Source organism: Astatotilapia calliptera, chromosome 14 (assembly GCF_900246225.1).
Source record: "Astatotilapia calliptera chromosome 14, fAstCal1.2, whole genome shotgun sequence".
Classification (NCBI taxonomy): Eukaryota; Metazoa; Chordata; class Actinopteri; order Cichliformes; family Cichlidae; genus Astatotilapia; species Astatotilapia calliptera.
In genome coordinates, this window is record NC_039315.1 from 26556740 (window position 1) to 26573913 (window position 17174).

The 17174-nt window shown below is 44.8% G+C and overlaps 2 protein-coding genes across 2 annotated transcripts; both read left to right on the plus strand.

Moving 5' to 3' along the window:
* Nucleotides 1-1686: 1686 nt before the first annotated feature.
* LOC113035727 (zinc finger BED domain-containing protein 1-like) lies at nt 1687-3468 on the plus strand. Its single transcript, XM_026191372.1, has 2 exons — nt 1687-2799; nt 2998-3468. Exons 1-2 carry the CDS (start codon nt 1687-1689, stop codon nt 3466-3468), a joined length of 1584 nt encoding a protein of 527 aa, XP_026047157.1.
* A 4953-nt stretch (nt 3469-8421) lies between these two features.
* On the plus strand, nt 8422-17174 carry LOC113035728 (arf-GAP domain and FG repeat-containing protein 1-like). Its single transcript, XM_026191373.1, has 4 exons — nt 8422-8647; nt 8896-8990; nt 16955-17011; nt 17109-17174. The coding sequence occupies exons 1-4, from the start codon at nt 8440-8442 to the stop codon at nt 17172-17174; spliced, it is 426 nt and encodes a 141-aa protein (XP_026047158.1). The 5' UTR covers nt 8422-8439.

Below are 17174 nucleotides of genomic sequence, written 5' to 3' on the forward strand. Positions count from 1 at the left end.
ATGGTCGCAGGTCTGGTGATACGATTACAAAATCGATCATCGACCTACGGCCTAGAGCATCCTGGTGCCACGTGCACTTATGGACACTCTTATGTTCGAACAAGGTGTTCGTTATGGCCAAACTGTGATTTGCACAGAAGTCCAATAACAAAACACTGCTCGGGTTCAGATCAGGGAGGCCATTCCTCCCAATCACACCCCTCCAGGTCTCGCTGTCGTTACACACGTGAGCATTGAAGGGACTCTAAGAAGGCTGGGTGCTCTGAACTGCCATTCGGCGCATAAGTGCAGATGACAGTCAGGACCCATTCCCCGACCCTAAGGCGCAGGGAACAAGCCCTCTCATCCACCGGGAAAAACCCCAACGTACCGGCAGCAAGCCGAGGGGATATTAGAAGCCCGCCACCTCTCACCAGGGGCAACTCCAGACTGAGACAGAGTCCAGCCCCTCTCCAGGACACTGGTTCCAGAGCCCAAGCCATGCGTAGAGGTGAGCCCGACTATATCTAGCCGGTACCTCTCAACCTCACGCACTAACTCAGGCTCCTTCCCCACCAGAGAGGTGACATTCCATGTCCCTATTGCCAGTCTTGGCAGCCGGGGATCAGTCCGCCAGGGCCTCCGCTCCTGGCCGCCACCCGGCACACAATGCACCCGACCCCTATGGCGCCTCCTGCGGGTGGTGGGTCTGTGGGAGGATAGGCCCATGTCTCCTCTTCGGGCTGTGCCCGGCCGGGCCCCATGGACTAACGGTGTGTTCACGCGATGGACGCGAACAAAACGCCCCAAACGCCCCCTAATTTGACGCGTGCACATTCGCGTCTCAACGCGTGTCCAAGAAAAATCCATTGCGGGTCAAAATATCATATTTTGACGTGCGTGAACCGGAAATGTGGGAGGAATGTGGGAGGAAGTTGTGCCAGACCGGTATCCTTGCAAGATGGCAGCTGTCGAGCTAGCGCTTCAAGAGAGAGTGTCCCTTCTCTATGTACTGTGGAGAGCAGAGCAGCGGCGTAAAAGACGTCCTTGCCATACCTGGGTCCATCAGGTCCTCCAGAGGCATGAGCAGTTTGGTGAGTTTCACCATTTGCTCCAGGAGCTGCGCCTGGATGACGGCCGATTCCAGAGATATCACCGTCAGCCAGTTTGAGGACCTGCTTTCTAGAGGTGGGGGAAAAAATCGATACTGCGTAGTATCGTGATATTTTGTTTGCTAATAATGTATCGATACAGGGACAGCAGATATCGATATTTTGTTCCAAAAACTTCCAGTCCACCAGATGGTGCAGTTGAGCTTTTTCTCTAGTGAGGTCAGCGGAGGTTAGGTCAGCACATGGGAAAATAGATCAAACAAAGATGGAGGAAGAAAAAGAGATCAGGAAAGCGCCATCTGCGTTTAAATCAAATGTTTGGACGTACTTTGGATTTTTTAACAAGGATGGAACAAATGAGATGGATATGACACACGGGATTTGCAAGGTGTGTCGTATGAAAATAAAGTACTCTGGGAATACTACGAACATGAGGGCCCATCTTACACGGCACCATCCAAAAATAGCATTAACCGCGGACGGGAAAGCTAGCTCTGAATCAGCTCCACTGAAAAATCAACCAACGCTGGACACTCTTAGCTTAGCAAAGCTATCTCCCAATTCAGAGCGAGCTAAGAAAATAACACAATCTATCATGTACTTCATCTGCAAAGACCTGCGTCCTTACAACATTGTGGAAAACGAGGGCTTTTCTTACATGATCAAGACGCTGGAACCCAGGTATGTGATACCATCACGACGTTTTTTCGCGGACACAGCCGTACCCAATCTCTACATAGATGTGAAGCGTAAAGTTGAGGAAAGTTTGAGCACAGCAGAAAGGGTTGCATTAACTTGCGACGCATGGACCTCGCGGGCTGTAGATTCATATGTGACTATAGCAGCTCATTATCTCACAGCGGACTGGCAACTGCTGTCTTACGTTCTCCAAACTCGAACATTACATGAAAGTCACACCGGAGCGAACATTGCAAATCTCCTGCAAAATGCAGCACAGGAATGGGGGATTGCCGACAAAAATCTGGTGGTTGTCACCGACAATGCTTCTAATATGACAATTGCCACTCAGCTAGCGGAATACCTGCATGTGAAGTGTTTCGCCCATACCCTCAATCTGGCATCACAACGAGCCTTAAACCTGCCTGCAGTAGCCAGGGTCTTGGGAAGAGTGCGGCGCATAACTGGGTTTTTCAATAGAAGCACAGTGGCAAACCACGCTCTGGAGCAAAAACAGAAAATGTTACAGCTCCCGACTCACAAGCTCAAGACCGACATCTGCACGAGATGGAACAGTGCTTATGACATGCTCCAGCGTTTCCTTGAACAACAACCTGCGATTTGTGCAGCGCTGCTGTCTCCCGAAGTCAGAAAGAGTAGCACAGATATCTTTACTCTAAACGAGACAGATATTGGGAACACTGAAGAAATTGTCCGGGCCTTGAAGTCATTGCAAGTCGCGACTACTGTGATGTCTGAGGAAAAGAATCCTACTCTGTCTCTCGTAGCACGGCTGCTAGCACAGCTGTTGCACGACACCCAAGACAACATTGGTGACACAGCACTGGTCAGAAACATCAAGCAAAGTATCAGTCAAGATCTTAAGAAGAGATATGCCAGCACAGTCGAGAGGAACACCCTCTACACAGCATCAGCTCTCGACCCACGCTTTAAAACCCTGCCGTTCCTGTCACTGGAGGAAAGACAGGAAACCTGTGCCAGAGTGGTTGCTGAGGCTATAACCCTTCAGGTAAGCAAACATTCTGGTGTTATAATTTAAATAACTTACTTACAATATTAGTAGATCAGTGATATTTTTGTCATATTGGTAATATTCTATTTAACAATTAAATACATTAATTATAATTTGCTAACATATTACTGCATACTAAAAGATATGAAATATTTATTTTCTTCCTCTCTCTGTATGTGTGTGGGTTTTCTACAGGAAGAAAAGAGGCAGCAGCCCATCTGTGAGCCAGAAGCCCATGAACATCATGAGAAACCTGACGAGACTGAACAAAATCTCAGACCCCCTCTCATACCAGCCAAGATGAGGAAGTCTTGTGGGTTAACAGACTTGCTTGGTCAGACTTATGGTGATGTTGGAGCCCCACCAAAATCATTATCTGCCACAGCTGAGGAGGAGGTGAAAAGATACCAGGAGGTCACGTCACTGGCACTCACAGAAGACCCACTAAGCTGGTGGAAATCCCATGAGGAAGTCTATTCTTTCCTGGCCACACTGGCAAAAAGATACCTTTGTATCCCAGGTACTAGTGTCTCGGCTGAAAGAGTCTTCTCAACCGCTGGAGACATCGTCACAGCAAAACGGAGCACTCTGACTTCAGAGCATGTTGATCAGCTCCTTTTTCTGAGCAAGAATGCTGACATTGCTTCACTGTCCAAATGTGTTTAACTTTTTAGGGCAGCAACAAACAGGACAGTTTACTTATTTTAATTTAAGAAATGTTTTATTTTATTTAAATTTAAAACTTTTTTATTTAATGTAAAATTATATTTTGTTTTAAGCTATAATTGTACCAGATAGTTACGTTCAGTTAAGTTGGTTACTAGACTGTTATACAAACCATTCACTTTGTCAGCAATAAAACTGACTGACATGAGAGAAAGACTGAGTGTGAGACTTTATTATTAGATAAAATGAATATTGATAAAGTTTACCTTTATGGACAAAATCTGCAGTAGAAAAAATATGTGATAAATCACAAAATATCGTATTGCAATACCCAGAATATTGCAAAAATATATATATATAAAAATAAATAAATAAATAAATAAATCTCAATAATATCGTATCGTGAGTTAAGTATTGTGATAATATCGTATCGTGGGGTGTATGGTGATTCCCACCTCTACTGCTTTCCCTCGTCGGTCCCAGCATCGCCCGCCTAGACACCAATTACAGGCGCTCAATCCCACCTGCAGAGCGCCTGTCCGTCTGCCTGAGGTTAGTAAAAGTGTTTAATACGGTAGTCCTTTATTGATACCTGTGCTAATATGCTAAACCATCCATTTATACACTGCTAACATGGATGTGTTATGCTAACAGTGAATGCTGTCGGTGTTTACTGATAGCAAACTGTGGTACAGAGATGACTGTTTATAATATTTCTAGTGATACTCAGAAGCTCTCATCAAGTCCCGATTTAATTCGATTTATGCTGTTATCAGTGTTTGCAATGATACCATGGCTGTGGTGTCACATCAATGTATGCGCTCGGTGTTTGCTGATATCAAACTGTAGCATTAGGACCACTGAGTTAACCTTTGTAGTGATACTCACTCCTTTTTATTTAGAACTGGTTTAATTCTGGGATAGTTGAATATTTGTATATAATCCCTGCAGCTGTCAGACTCTATAACAGGGCTCACCAGCCCTTATTAAAACAGAGTTAGATAAAACTGTGAACAGTTTGGTTCATCTTTAGTTACATGGTTCTATCTTGATAAGCTATGTCTTATCACAGATTAATTGTTCAAAAATATTAATGATTTAAGCAAGGAAAGGGCTACATGTCAACATACAACTCTTTATTTCTATTAATGTCTTACTTCATTCCTACCTGATTGACATGTTTAGGAATTGTGAGTGATTGGCACACTGCAGTACACATAATACTAATTTTGAACAATTTTGTCCAGGTTCCTTGTCACCGGGGACTCCTTCACGACCAAGCATTCAGTTACAGAGTCGGTGTGTCCACGTTGAACCAGATCACCCCCCAGGCAGCGACAGCCATCTGGGACTGTCTAGTGGACAACTTCATGGCTGCGCCTTCACCTGGAGACTGGCGGTCCATCACAGAGGGATTCCAGGAGCGCTGGAACTTTCCTCTGTGCTGTGCAGCTCTGGATGGGAAGCACGTCCAGACAAAGGCACCCCATATATCATATAGGAGACACACACATTGATATACACTAAATATTCATTTCATTTCTTTTTTGTGGTGCCCAAATTTATGCACCTGCTTGATTTTGTTTAAACAATTATTGCACACTTTCTGTAAATCCAGTAAACTTCTTTTCACTTCTCAAATATCACTGTGTGTGTCTCCTGTATGATATTTAACTGACATTTTTTTATTGTAACAACCAACGATTTATACAGGAAAATGATGGCTATTAACAAGGTTGCCCAAACTTTTGCATCCCACTGTATTAGTATATTTTGTCATTAGTATAATATGAAATAAATTCTACATGTGTCAAGTCGTGTGCCAACATTTGCTGTGTAGTAGAACTGAGACATTAGTCATTATAAAAATGTATTTGAAATAATATTAAAATTCTCAAACAGAAAAACATTAAACATAAATATATAAAATATAAGAATTTACAGAGAGACAGGAATAAAAAGGACCAGCTGCTCTCCAGAGCAGGAACAAGGCTGAGGAGGAAATGCTCCATTGGAGACTGGTGTGGACTCTTCAGGGATACCAGGATGGCCAGCTCCACCGCCGATGGACCGTCCTGGGACCCGTCCCTCATCTGCCTCGGAGCCGTCCTCCTCTGTGGGCCTGTAAAACAGCACAAAACACAAAGAAACGAGAAGACTGCTACTAGATTTTAATTTCAACATTGAAAAAAACAAAAAAACAAAAACAGGATATAATCAGATTGGTTGTAGATATTTAGTAAAGGTGATCACAAGGCAATCCCACCGACTGAAAAGGTATCAGTGCTTGCTGTACATACCTGTGGGTGCAGCAGCAGGAGCTCAGGGACTGGGGATGCTCTGCTGCAGAATCAGTTGGATCTATCAATACAGTATTAAATGTTAACAGGTTGAATATAATAATCGTAGAGTAGACAGTGGTCTCTCATTTATTGCAGCAGGGGTTCTCAGAATAACTAGCCCCTGGTCACGCACTTTATACACTGTTTTCCCCACACACATGAACATTGGTCACAGTTCTCACAATTGATTCTCAAAGTGCAAACCTTTGTAGATTGCAAAACGTAAAAGTATTATTATGCCGCGGTTTGTCTTCATCTGCCCGCCACTTTCGTGCGCCTTTTTCCCTCGCGGTGCAGGTGTGTATTTCCGAATGAGGGTCATAGTTATGGGTGTTTTTGTGCTGTTTTTTCTATTGGACGTGATGGTTATCAAAACCAAAAGTGATAAATTTGGCAAGCGCAGGAGACACGACACGAAGGAGATTTGTCAATCAGGCTGCAGAATGCAATGCTGTACTGTGCAATAAAAAAATCAGCGAAAAAGTGAAGCAGTAACGGATGAACAGCGGGACCACTGTGTGCTGTTTATTGATAAACAATAAAATATATTCCTAAATGACAACATGGATAAAAGCAGAACGGTATTTGTACTTCAGTGGGAAAATAGCGGTGGCTTGCTAGCTTTTGTGCAACTTTCCCGGGTCAGTAAAAACTTTCAAAAGAGAAATGAATGAACTTACCAGGTTGCCCGATCTCTTCACATATCTTCCTCCAAGCTCAGTCCTTTTTATTTCTGTCTCGGTACAGAAAGCAGCTGGTGTCGTACAGCTCCGAGTTGTTTGCTACCGCATTGATTAGCCTTCCCCTCCATTGAAGTATGAAAGACTTTGGCTGGATCTGCCCCTTTGACCTAGGTAACAGCCACGTCACCAGGCTCCTGATTGGTTGTCGCGGCGCGATTTGACGCTGGAGTTCAGATTTTTCCAACTCGAGCGGTAGACGCGAAATGCGCGTATGCACAAAATGCAACAAAAAAACTGACGCGCGTGGTTTTATTCGCGCGTCAAATGCGCCAGACGCGCTACACTGACGCGCGTTTCACACGTTTTGGCGTTTTCGCGACGCAAATCTGCTTCTGAATTTTCGCAGGACCCGCAATCGTGTGTCATCGCGCCTTTCCATTGACTTTACATGTAAACCTGACGCTCTATTCGCGTCCATCGCGTTCGGTGTGAACACACCGTAAGGCCCGGCCACCAGACGCTTGCCCTCGGGCACCCTCCCCGGGCCTGGCTCCAGGGCGGGGCCCTGGTAACCCTATCCCCGGCAGGGTAAACTGTTCCCTTGATGTTCTCTTCATAAGGGTCTTCTGAATCGCTCTTTGTCTGCTTTTAATAAATGAGGTCAGACCAAAACAAACAATATGTATTTCACCCTGACTGATGTAGACACATTCACGCTGTTACAGTCGCTTGACTGGAACATCTTGTAATTATTACTTTTAATCTAAAATAACCCGCTCTAACACCAATCTTACCTACAAGAGAGCATGCAGCCTCCACTCCTCCGTTGTAGATGGATGATGTGGCAGATGGCTCTATATGGTCCCACATAAGCTGGATGTAGTTGAAGACCTGCACGTAGCCAGCTGTGGCCAGAGCCCACCACAGGGACCAGTAGATTAAATGTCTGAATGGTGATAATTATGACAAGAGATTATGATGATGACTGTACAGCTACTTCTACTGTTTAAAAGAAGTACCCTATGAATACATTATAAAAATTTGGACCAATTAGTAGTAATCCCAGGTGTTAATTAAATGCAAGTGGGCACTCAAAGCATCTTAGTGATTTAAAAAAAATATTGAAAGAAAAGAAATGCCTGGAAGAGTAGGACTCCCTGAAGCTTTGCCAAAGCAGATGAACAGTTTCTCTGCTGCAGTAGCCAGCACTGCTATTATATTCCATCTTCCCTTTCCCCGAGCCTTCTCCATCCTTATCCGTCACTGACTCCTTCTCTCCCTGTGGCCCCTCTTGCTGGCAGTCTACAGCTGCAGCCTTCTTCCCTTTGAAGAACATGCTTGTCTGGGGCATGGGCAACCAGAATGAGACGAGAAATGCCACACTCACAATTCCCAGGGTAATAGTATTGATATAGAAGTAGTCCAGGCCTGTTGGTTACAATTGATCATTCATTAGTGCTTGTTTAAAGTTCAGTTCATAATTTTCTTTCTTGTCATGCATCAAATGTTATTTTTCATATTATTGTGGTCAAATACTGTAGCCTGTATCACTTTATCAGCTGTAAACTGTGTGTGTGTATGTTTTATTTTGTTTTTCTTAAATCGCTGATAGAATTGCTTGGTTTTTAGCTGGCTGTCTGACACATTTTGATCCCAGCTGTTGCTCCTGTGTGTTCACCAGAGATCAGACACTGCCACTAAACGTCTGATTCTGACTCCCTCTTTTCTTTTTTTCTACAGCTTGTGTGCAGACACTCTTATTGCATGTGTTTAAACTAGCCAAATAAAAAACGAAACAAAACTGAGATTCTGACAATCCCAACACGACACACAATACTGAATTGTAGACGTTTTTGCCCAAAACGAGTCACACTGGGTTACAGAATCGCAGCAATAGATCAAACCAAATTTTGCCTATTATGTGTTGAGCTTTTGTTGGTTCCTAAATGTTGCTGTTCTGCTATTTTGCAGCACCATTTGGCACAGGCTCCATGAGTATGCCAGCTGGATTTGGGAATACTGCAGCCTTCAACCTCCCCACCAGCTTTAGTGGAACGTTCCAGCAACCTTTTCCTGGTCAGGCTCCCTTCCCTCAGCCTCCCGCCTATCCCCAGCAACCCAACGGTGTGTGTCATGTAGACAATAATGGCTATGGTGAGATTTGAGCTGTAGTTGTCAAGTGGTCGTCTATAAAATTTTTCTTCATGTAATATTTGGTTCACTCAATTAACCCTGACGGAAGAGGTCTTATTTGATTTGGTAATATTATTATTATTGTTATTATTGTTTTAATTATATTTATAGCTATATGAAAATAATATAGAGCAAGCTAGATAGATAAATGAGAGAGAGAGAGATCCATGTCCATCATGTAACAGTTGAAATCACATTATGTCTTTCAGGTGGAGGATTTCCAGCCTTCGGCCAGGCCAAGTCTGTTGCAACTCCTTTTGGGCAGGCAATGGCAGGACCTATGGTCTCTAGCAACCCTTTTCTGGTTAGTCTGGTGGCTATGTGCTATAGTCTCCTGGATCAGTACTGTGCAAAAATCTTAACTCATCTTTCATTTCTTACAGTGGCTTGCAAAAGTATTCGGCCCCCACAAACATGAATCAATTTTATTGGAATTCCACATGAAAGACCAATACAAAGTGGTGTACAAGTGAGAAGTGGAACAAAAATCATACATGATTCCAAACATTTTTCACAAATAAATAACTAAAAAGTGGGGTGTGCGTAAATATTCAGCCCCCTAAGTCAACACTTTGTAGAACCACATTTTGCTGCAATTACATCAGCCGGTCTTTTAGGGTATGTCTCTACCAGCTTTGCATATCTAGAGACTGAAATCCTTGCCCATTTTTCTTTGCAAAACAGCTCCAGCTCAGTCAGATTAGATGGACAGCGTTTGTGAACAGCAGTTTTCAGATCTTGCCAGAGGTTCTCGATTGGATTTAGACCTGGACTTTGGGCCGTTCTAACACATGGATATGTTTTGTTTTAAACCATTCCATTGTTGCCCTGGCTTTATGTTTAGGGTCGTTGTCCTGCTGGAAGGTGAACCTCCGCCCCAGTCTCAAGTCTTTTGCAGACTCCAAGAGGTTTTCTTCCAAGATCGCCCTGTATTTGGCTCCATCCATCTTCCTATCAACTCTGACCAGCTTCCCTGTCCCTGCTGAAGAGAAGCACCCCCAGAGCATGATGCTGCCACCACCATATTTGACAGTGGGGATAGTGTGTTCACAGTGATGTGCAGTGTTAGTTTTCCGTCACACATAGCGTTTTGCATTTTGGCCAAAATGTTCCATTTTGGTCTCATCTGACCAGAGCAGCTTCTTCCACATGTTTGCTGTGTCCCCCACATGGCTTTGTGGCAAACTGCAAACGGGACTTCTTATGGTTTTCTGTTAACAATGGCTTTCTTCTTGCCACTCTTCCATAAAGGCCAACTTTGTGCAGTGCACGACTAATAGTTGTCCTATGGACAGATTCCCCCACCTGAGCTGTAGATCTCTGCAGCTCATCCAGAGTCACCATGGGCCTCTTGGCTGCATTTCTGATCAGCGCTCTCCTTGTTCGGCCTGTGAGTTTAGGTGGACGGCCTTGTCTTGGTAGGTTTACAGTTGTGCCATACTCCTTCCATTTCTGAATGATCGCTTGAACAGTGCTCCGTGGGATGTTCAAGGCTTGGGAAATCTTTTTGTAGCCTAAGCCTGCTTTAAATTTCTCAATAACTTTTTCCCTGACCTGTCTGCTGTGTTCTTTGGACTTCATGGTGTTGTTGCTCCCAATATTCTCTTAGACAACCTCTGAGGCCGTCACTAGTGATGTGACATTCTGTATCGAGGCTTCGAAGCTTGTGTTGAGTAATTGAGGGAGCGTTTCCGCGATGCGCGTATCGAGGCTTGCTTCATTTATGGGAGGAGCTGAAAATGATGACGTCTGAAGCCTCGCTGCCCGGCTGTACCACGTGACTGGTTCATGAAGTGGTTCGAACTTTGCCGCGAGATATGACAGCGATATAAACCCCTCAGACTTCATTCAAAAATGTGGGTGTTTGATGGAGAGTTGCGGTTAGTGAGAGTTTGGAGACAGTTTGGAGACAGTTTGGAGGTTTATGAGAGTGAGGAGAGAAAGTCAGGAGAGAATGGAGCCAGCTAAGAAGAGGAGGATGTCCTCCCCTGTGTGGGAACATTTTGATCTTATTCCTCCCAACAAGGTATGTAAATTTCTACAGAAGATGTATTTTCATAATACTGATGGTGCAATACAATTTATGTTAAGCTGTCTTGAGTTTTGTACAAGGTGAAGTGTTTGCTATGTGCCATGGGAGATGGGATATAACAACAATACCTCATCCATGCATAGGCACTACAGAGCTTTGCATGAGAATAAGGGGAACACCGATTGTGGAGCAAGACCAGGTGAGCCATCAAATGCAATGATAATATAGCATGCAGTAATGTTACTAAATGATATAACAATATTATACAACTGTTATAAGTTACGTGTGTGATATTTATATTTGTGCTTTGTCTTTATTGTCTTTCCTCAGGAGAACAATCTCAAATAGATGAAGACCTGGTTAGCATGGTGATTGAGGACTCCCAGCCATTTAGCATTGTGGAGGACAAAGGATTCAAAAGATTTGTTAAATCATTAAATCCTAGCTATGTTCTCCCCACTAAAAAGGTCATAAAAGCAGTGAAAATTTAGTTTTTACAGAATAAAATGTGAACAGGCAGGACTGAGGCTCAAAGCCTCAGTGTGTAGCTGTCCATACCTCAACGTTACAAAAGCACAACTACTGTCCACACCCCAACCACACCTCACCTCACAGTAAATGATCATTTCTATTTTAAGCATTTCCAAATAATCATTTTCCACACTGCCAGTATAAATATACACAGTATACTGCCATCACTACAATATACATGTTTTACACACTCCTTTTGTTGTTGACATTTACAGGCTGTGTGCAAAAGGCCACACTCTTCAAATTCATGCCAACTAATATTTTTACGTCCAGTAGGTGTCCTACTAGAGCAAATGAAGCTTCAAGAAGCTTTGCGCTGGGATGAACCAATTGGATGAAAAGCTTCAGTGCTTCATGAAGCTTCATCTGCCCATCACTAGCTGTCACAGAGCAGCTGTATTTGTACTGACATTAGATTACACACAGGTGCACTCTATTTAGTCATTAGCACTCAACAGGTAATGTCTATGGTCAACTGACTGCACTCAGACCAAAGGGGGCTGAATAATTATGCACACCCCACTTTGCAGTTATTTATTTGTAAAAAATGTTTGGAATCATGTATGATTTTTGTTCCACTTCTCACTTGTACACCACTTTGTATTGGTCTTTCATGTGGAATTCCAATAAAATTGATTAATGTTTGTGGCTGTAATGTGACAAAATGTGGGAAAGTTCAAGGGGGCCGAATACTTTTGCAAGCCACTGTAATATCTTGCTTCTAAGCAGCCTGGCGTTTTCAGTTCAGTTCTTGTGCCTGAACATTTTCAGATGTTTGTTTAAGCCACTTGACCTGTCAATCATTCAAGTATAAAAAAGGTGACTAACTCAATGCATGACCCAGTGTTTCTACACATAGCAGACAACTTGGAAATGAACCAGAACAGATTATTTAGTTGAATCTGTGAAAAATGCCAATAAAAACATAGTTTGATAGATATAAAATGGCATTTGTGTATGTGTTAGGACAAAAAAAATAAGACAAAAAGTATAATGAAAGTCATGCTGTTAAGAAATAGATTTCTTTTTTTTCTTTCTTTTTTTTAAATCCAACAAGAGCTGACACAAGACATGAGAGCTGACCCTCATCATTTGACGCTTCAGTTGATCCATCAGAAATAGTCTTAGTGGAAGGGTGGCCGACAAGAAGCCATTCTTCAGGAAGCAGTATGTTCAAAAAACGTCAGGAGAGGGTTCCACTGTGTATACAGACATCTGTAAGACACTGTGGAGACTGGAGCCTACCCCGGCTACCCGTGAGAGGCAGCCAGGCTTTTACAGGGCTAACATGGAGAGACAACCATTCATACTCACACCAATAACTCATGCAAACATGGGGAGAATATGCAAACTCCACACAGATAGTGGAGTCGAACTCAGGACCTTCTGAACCACTTTGCTGCTATATTTGTCACCATGACAATGATCCTAAACACACTGCCAAAAGCAAATCTGAATGGAAAACCACGCAGTGGAACACTATCAGTCATGGATTGGCCTCCTCAGAGCCCGGGCCATAACATTATTGAAGTAGTGTGGAATCATCTTGACAGAAAACAGAACAAAAGTCAGCCAACATCCAAAGAAGAGCTTTGAATGTCCTTCAAGAAGCCTGGAGAACTATTCCTCATGACTAGTTAACGTAATTACTAGAGAGCTGCCAAAGAGGGTTTAGTCTGTGTTGAAGAATAAAGGTGGTGATACAAAATTTTGACTTTGGTATATTAGAACCTGTACAAACAGTTGTTGACTCATGCTGTATTTTCCTGTGTGTCACAGGAAAAGTGTTTCACATTTGAATTACCTCCTGCACCTGTTGATAAGATAGATAAGATAAAGCTTTATTAGTCCCACACATGGGAAATTTGTTGTGTCACAGCAGAAAGTAGACAGTGCAAAGTTTCAGAAAGTAGACAGTGCAAAGTTAGAACAACACAAATGAAAGAAAAAAGGTATAGGAGAAGATAAAAAGAATAAAAAACTATATGCAATAGAATAAAATACTACGAGGTGGCTCGAGACTTTTGCACAGCACTTTTGATCTGTGTTTGACACAAAAATAAATAAAGAGACTTCAGTTCTTTGTGTAGATTTTACTGTAAGGGATGGCTTTGTTTTTTTTGTTTGTTTGTTCATCTATCCATCCATCTTCATCCGCTTTATCCGAGGCCGGTGTGGAGAGCAGGGAAATTATTTTACTGCTATTGTTAGTAATTATCATCATTACCATTGCATTAATAATATAATCTACAGTATTGCTATTGCATTCAGATGTTTAAACAGTGTGTCTTTCAGAAAGACTGAGCCACAGGCTGACAGGAAATTGCAGGTTTGCAGAGTGTGCCTTTTACAGAAGTGAAACCGAAAGCAAAGTCTAAGTGCAGGTTATTCTGAGGAGCTGTTTGGACGAGGCTATGTGAATAACTAGGTTATTCAAATTGTCTTTTATACTTTTATATTCTTTGATTAAGCTTTTAGTAGAGGTTCCTGATTATAACATTTATTCAACATAGTACATATAGTTTCAGTTAGGTTATTACACATAAGGATGAGCCTCTGTCCTGGTAAAAGGTCAGAAGAGCAACGGATGAATTGAGAGAGCATGTAAGGTCGACACACACACACACACACACACACACACACACACACACACACACACACACACACACACATTAGTTAGACTCATTTATAGGTGAGAGGTTAGTCATGTTTGTCTCTGCAAAAGAGGAACAGTTTCTTGCAGGATGTGGGGCTCGTGTTCCAGACGAGACAGAGATAATGTTCTTTTAAACTGTGTTAAAAGTCATTGTGGTTTTGATCTGACCTATGTATGGAATGTATCTGACGTTGGCGGGGCGTCATTAAAGTCAAACTCTGATGGTATAAATATCTGCTTATGCTTTGATTAAGTCGAAGATCAATTCCTGTCTGCGAACAGAGTGATCTTCCCACGCGTTTATTTCATTAATATCAATTGTTTGACCAAGTTCGGGACCATGGCTGTTTGTACTCTCCTTCCTCAATGTTAGAACCTTAACACCGGGTCGCGGGGGCAGCAGCCTAAGGAGAGAAGCCCAGACCTCCCTCTCCCCAGCAACCTCCTCCAGCTTACCTGGGGGAACACCAAGGCGTTCCCAGGCCAGCCGAGAGATATAATCTCTCCAGCGTATCCTGGGTCTGCCCTGGGGCCTCCTCCCGGTGGGACATGCCTGGAACACCTCACCCAGGAGGCGCCCAGGAGGAATCCTTGTCAGATGCCCGAACCACCTCAACTGGCTCCTTTCGATGTGGAGCAACAGCGGCTCTACTGTGAGCCCCTCCTGGATGGCCGAACTTCTCACCCTATCTCTAAGGGAGAGGCCAGCCACCCTTCGGAGGAAGCTCATTTCTGCCGCTTGTATCCGCGATCTCGTTCTTTCGGTCACTACCCACAGCTCGTGGCCATAGGTGAGGGTAGGGACGTAGATCGTCCGATAAATTGAGAGCTTTGCTTTTACACTCAGCTCCCTCTTCACCACGACGGACCGGTGCAGCGTCCGCATCACTGCAGCCGCAGCCCCAATCCGTCTGTCGATCTCCGGCTCCCCTCTCCCATCACTCGTGAACAAGACCCCGAGATACTTGAACTTCACCGCTTGGGGCAGGAACTCATCCCCGACCCAGAGTGGGCACGCCACCCTTTTCCAGCTGAGAACCCCATGAGAATCCTCATTCCCGCTGCTTCACACTCGGCTGCGAACCGTTCCAGTGCGAGCTGGAGGCCCTCACCCGATGAAGCCACCAGAACCACATCATCCGCAAAAAGCAGAGATGAGATTCTGAGGCCACCAAAGTGATAGCCTTCCGCCACTTGGCTGCGCCTAGAAATCCTGTCCATAAAAATTATGAACAGAACCGGTGACAAAGGGCAACCCTGGCGGAGCCCATCACCCACCGGGAACGAGTCTCACTTATTGCCGGCAATGCGAACCAAGCTCTTGCAACGGTTGTATAGGGATCGAATGGCCCGTAGCAATGGGCCAGACACCACCTCCCACAGGACACCCCGAGGGACACGGTCGAATGCCTTCTCCAAGTCCACAAAACACATGTAGACTGGTTGGGCAAACTCCCATGCACCCTCAAGTATCCTTGAGAGGATAAAGAGCTGGTCCAGTGTTCCGCGACCAGGACGAAAACCACATTGTTCCTCCTGTATCCGAGGTTTGACTAGCGGACGAACTCTCCTTTCCAGGGAGGCTGAGGAGTGTGATCCCCCTGTAGTTGGAACATACCCTCCGGTCTCCCCTCTTACTACTGCCCCTGATCTCCACGCAACATTGTAGAGGCGTGTCAACCAGGACAGCCCTACAACGTCCAGAGCCTTCAGGAACTCGGGGCGGACCTCATCAACACCAGGGGCTCTGCCACCAAGGAGTTGTTTAACTGCCTCAGTGACCTCGCCTCCGGAAATTGGCGGGTCATTCCCCTCAACCCTAGACTCTCCTCCTCGGAAGACGTGTCAGTGGGATTAAGGAGGTCCCCGAAGTATTCCTTCCACCGCCTGACAATTTTCTCAGTTGGCGTCAGCAGCAGTCCGCCAGCACTATACACAGTGCAGGTAGAGCACCGCTTTCCCCTCCTGAGACGCCTGACGGTTTGCCAGAATCTCTTCGAGGCAGTCCAAAAGTCTTTTTCCATGGCCTCTCCAAACTCCTCCCACACCCGAGTTTTTGCTTCAGCCACTGTCCGAGCCGCATTCCGCTTTGCCTGTTGATACCTGTCGGCTGCCTCCGGAGTCCCACAGGCTAACCAAGCCCGATAGGACTCCTTCTTCAGCCTGGTGGCTCCCTTCACCTCTGGTGTCCACCTTTTGGTTCGGGGATTACCACCACGGCAGGCACCGACCACCTTGCGGCCGCAGCTCAATGCAGCAGCTTCGGCAATGGAGACGCTGAACATGGTCCATTCGGACTCAATGTCCCCAGTCTCCCTCGGAATGCTGTTGAAGCTCTGCCGGAGGTGTGCGTTGAAGATCACGCGGACTGGGGCCTCTGCTAGACGTTCCCAGCACACCCTCACTACGCGTTTAGGTGCACCGAGTCTGTCCAGCGTCCTCCCCCGCCACCTAATCCAACTCACCACCAGGTGGTGATCAGTTGACAGCTCCACCCCCCTGTCTTTACCCGATTGTCCAGAACATATGGTTGCAGGTCTGGTGATACGATTACAAAATCGATCATCGACCTGCGGCCTAGAGTGTCCTGGTGCCACGTGCACTTATGGACACTCTTATGTTCGAACAAGGTGTTCGTTATGGCCAAACTGTGATTTGCACAGAAGTCCAATAACAAAACACTGCTCGGGTTCAGATCAGGGAGGCCGTTCCTCCCAATCACGCCCCTCCAGGTCTTGCTGTCGTTACCCACATGAGCATTGAAGTCTCGCTCTTTGTCTGGTGCCTCACCCAGGATCAATTTGCCATGGGAGACCCTACCAGGGGGCAAAAGTCCCCAGACAACATAGCCCCTGGGATCCCTGGGACACACAAACCACTCCACCACGATAAGGTAGCGATTCACGGAGAGGTGTTTGTTTTGTTTTTTTGAATAACCAGCCCATTGCTCTGGTGAACAGCCATATAGCTAGCATACTTTCTTCTCAGTTAACACTGGACAAGAACCTTAGTACACAGTCTCACTGCGTGCTTCCCTTTTTCGTTCTAGGGTGCGGGTCCACAAACCCCTTCTTATAGCGGTCCATCATGTCAGCTGCACTACAGGGTCAACAACTGGCACGCTTGCATCTATTGCACTGTTTTTGTTTCACTAGTAGCTTTAAAAACACAATGTTTGTAAGAATTTGTATTTTCTATCGCAGTTTGTCATAAATGGAACAATATGCGACACAGTCGTGCTGACACTGTCAAAGGCTACAAAACAGTGA

Excerpts from the sequence above, each read along its gene's own strand:
- LOC113035727 (XM_026191372.1), top strand. The coding sequence starts at position 1,687 with ATGTACTTCATCTGCAAAGACCTGCGTCCTTACAACATTGTGGAAAAC. Across the intron at positions 2,800-2,997 it reads CTGAGGCTATAACCCTTCAG|GAAGAAAAGAGGCAGCAGCC; the intron begins GTAAGCAAACAT and ends GGTTTTCTACAG.
- LOC113035728 (XM_026191373.1), top strand. The coding sequence starts at position 8,440 with ATGTTGCTGTTCTGCTATTTTGCAGCACCATTTGGCACAGGCTCCATG. Across the intron at positions 8,648-8,895 it reads TGTAGACAATAATGGCTATG|GTGGAGGATTTCCAGCCTTC; the intron begins GTGAGATTTGAG and ends TATGTCTTTCAG. Across the intron at positions 8,991-16,954 it reads TCTCTAGCAACCCTTTTCTG|GGTGCGGGTCCACAAACCCC; the intron begins GTTAGTCTGGTG and ends TTTTCGTTCTAG.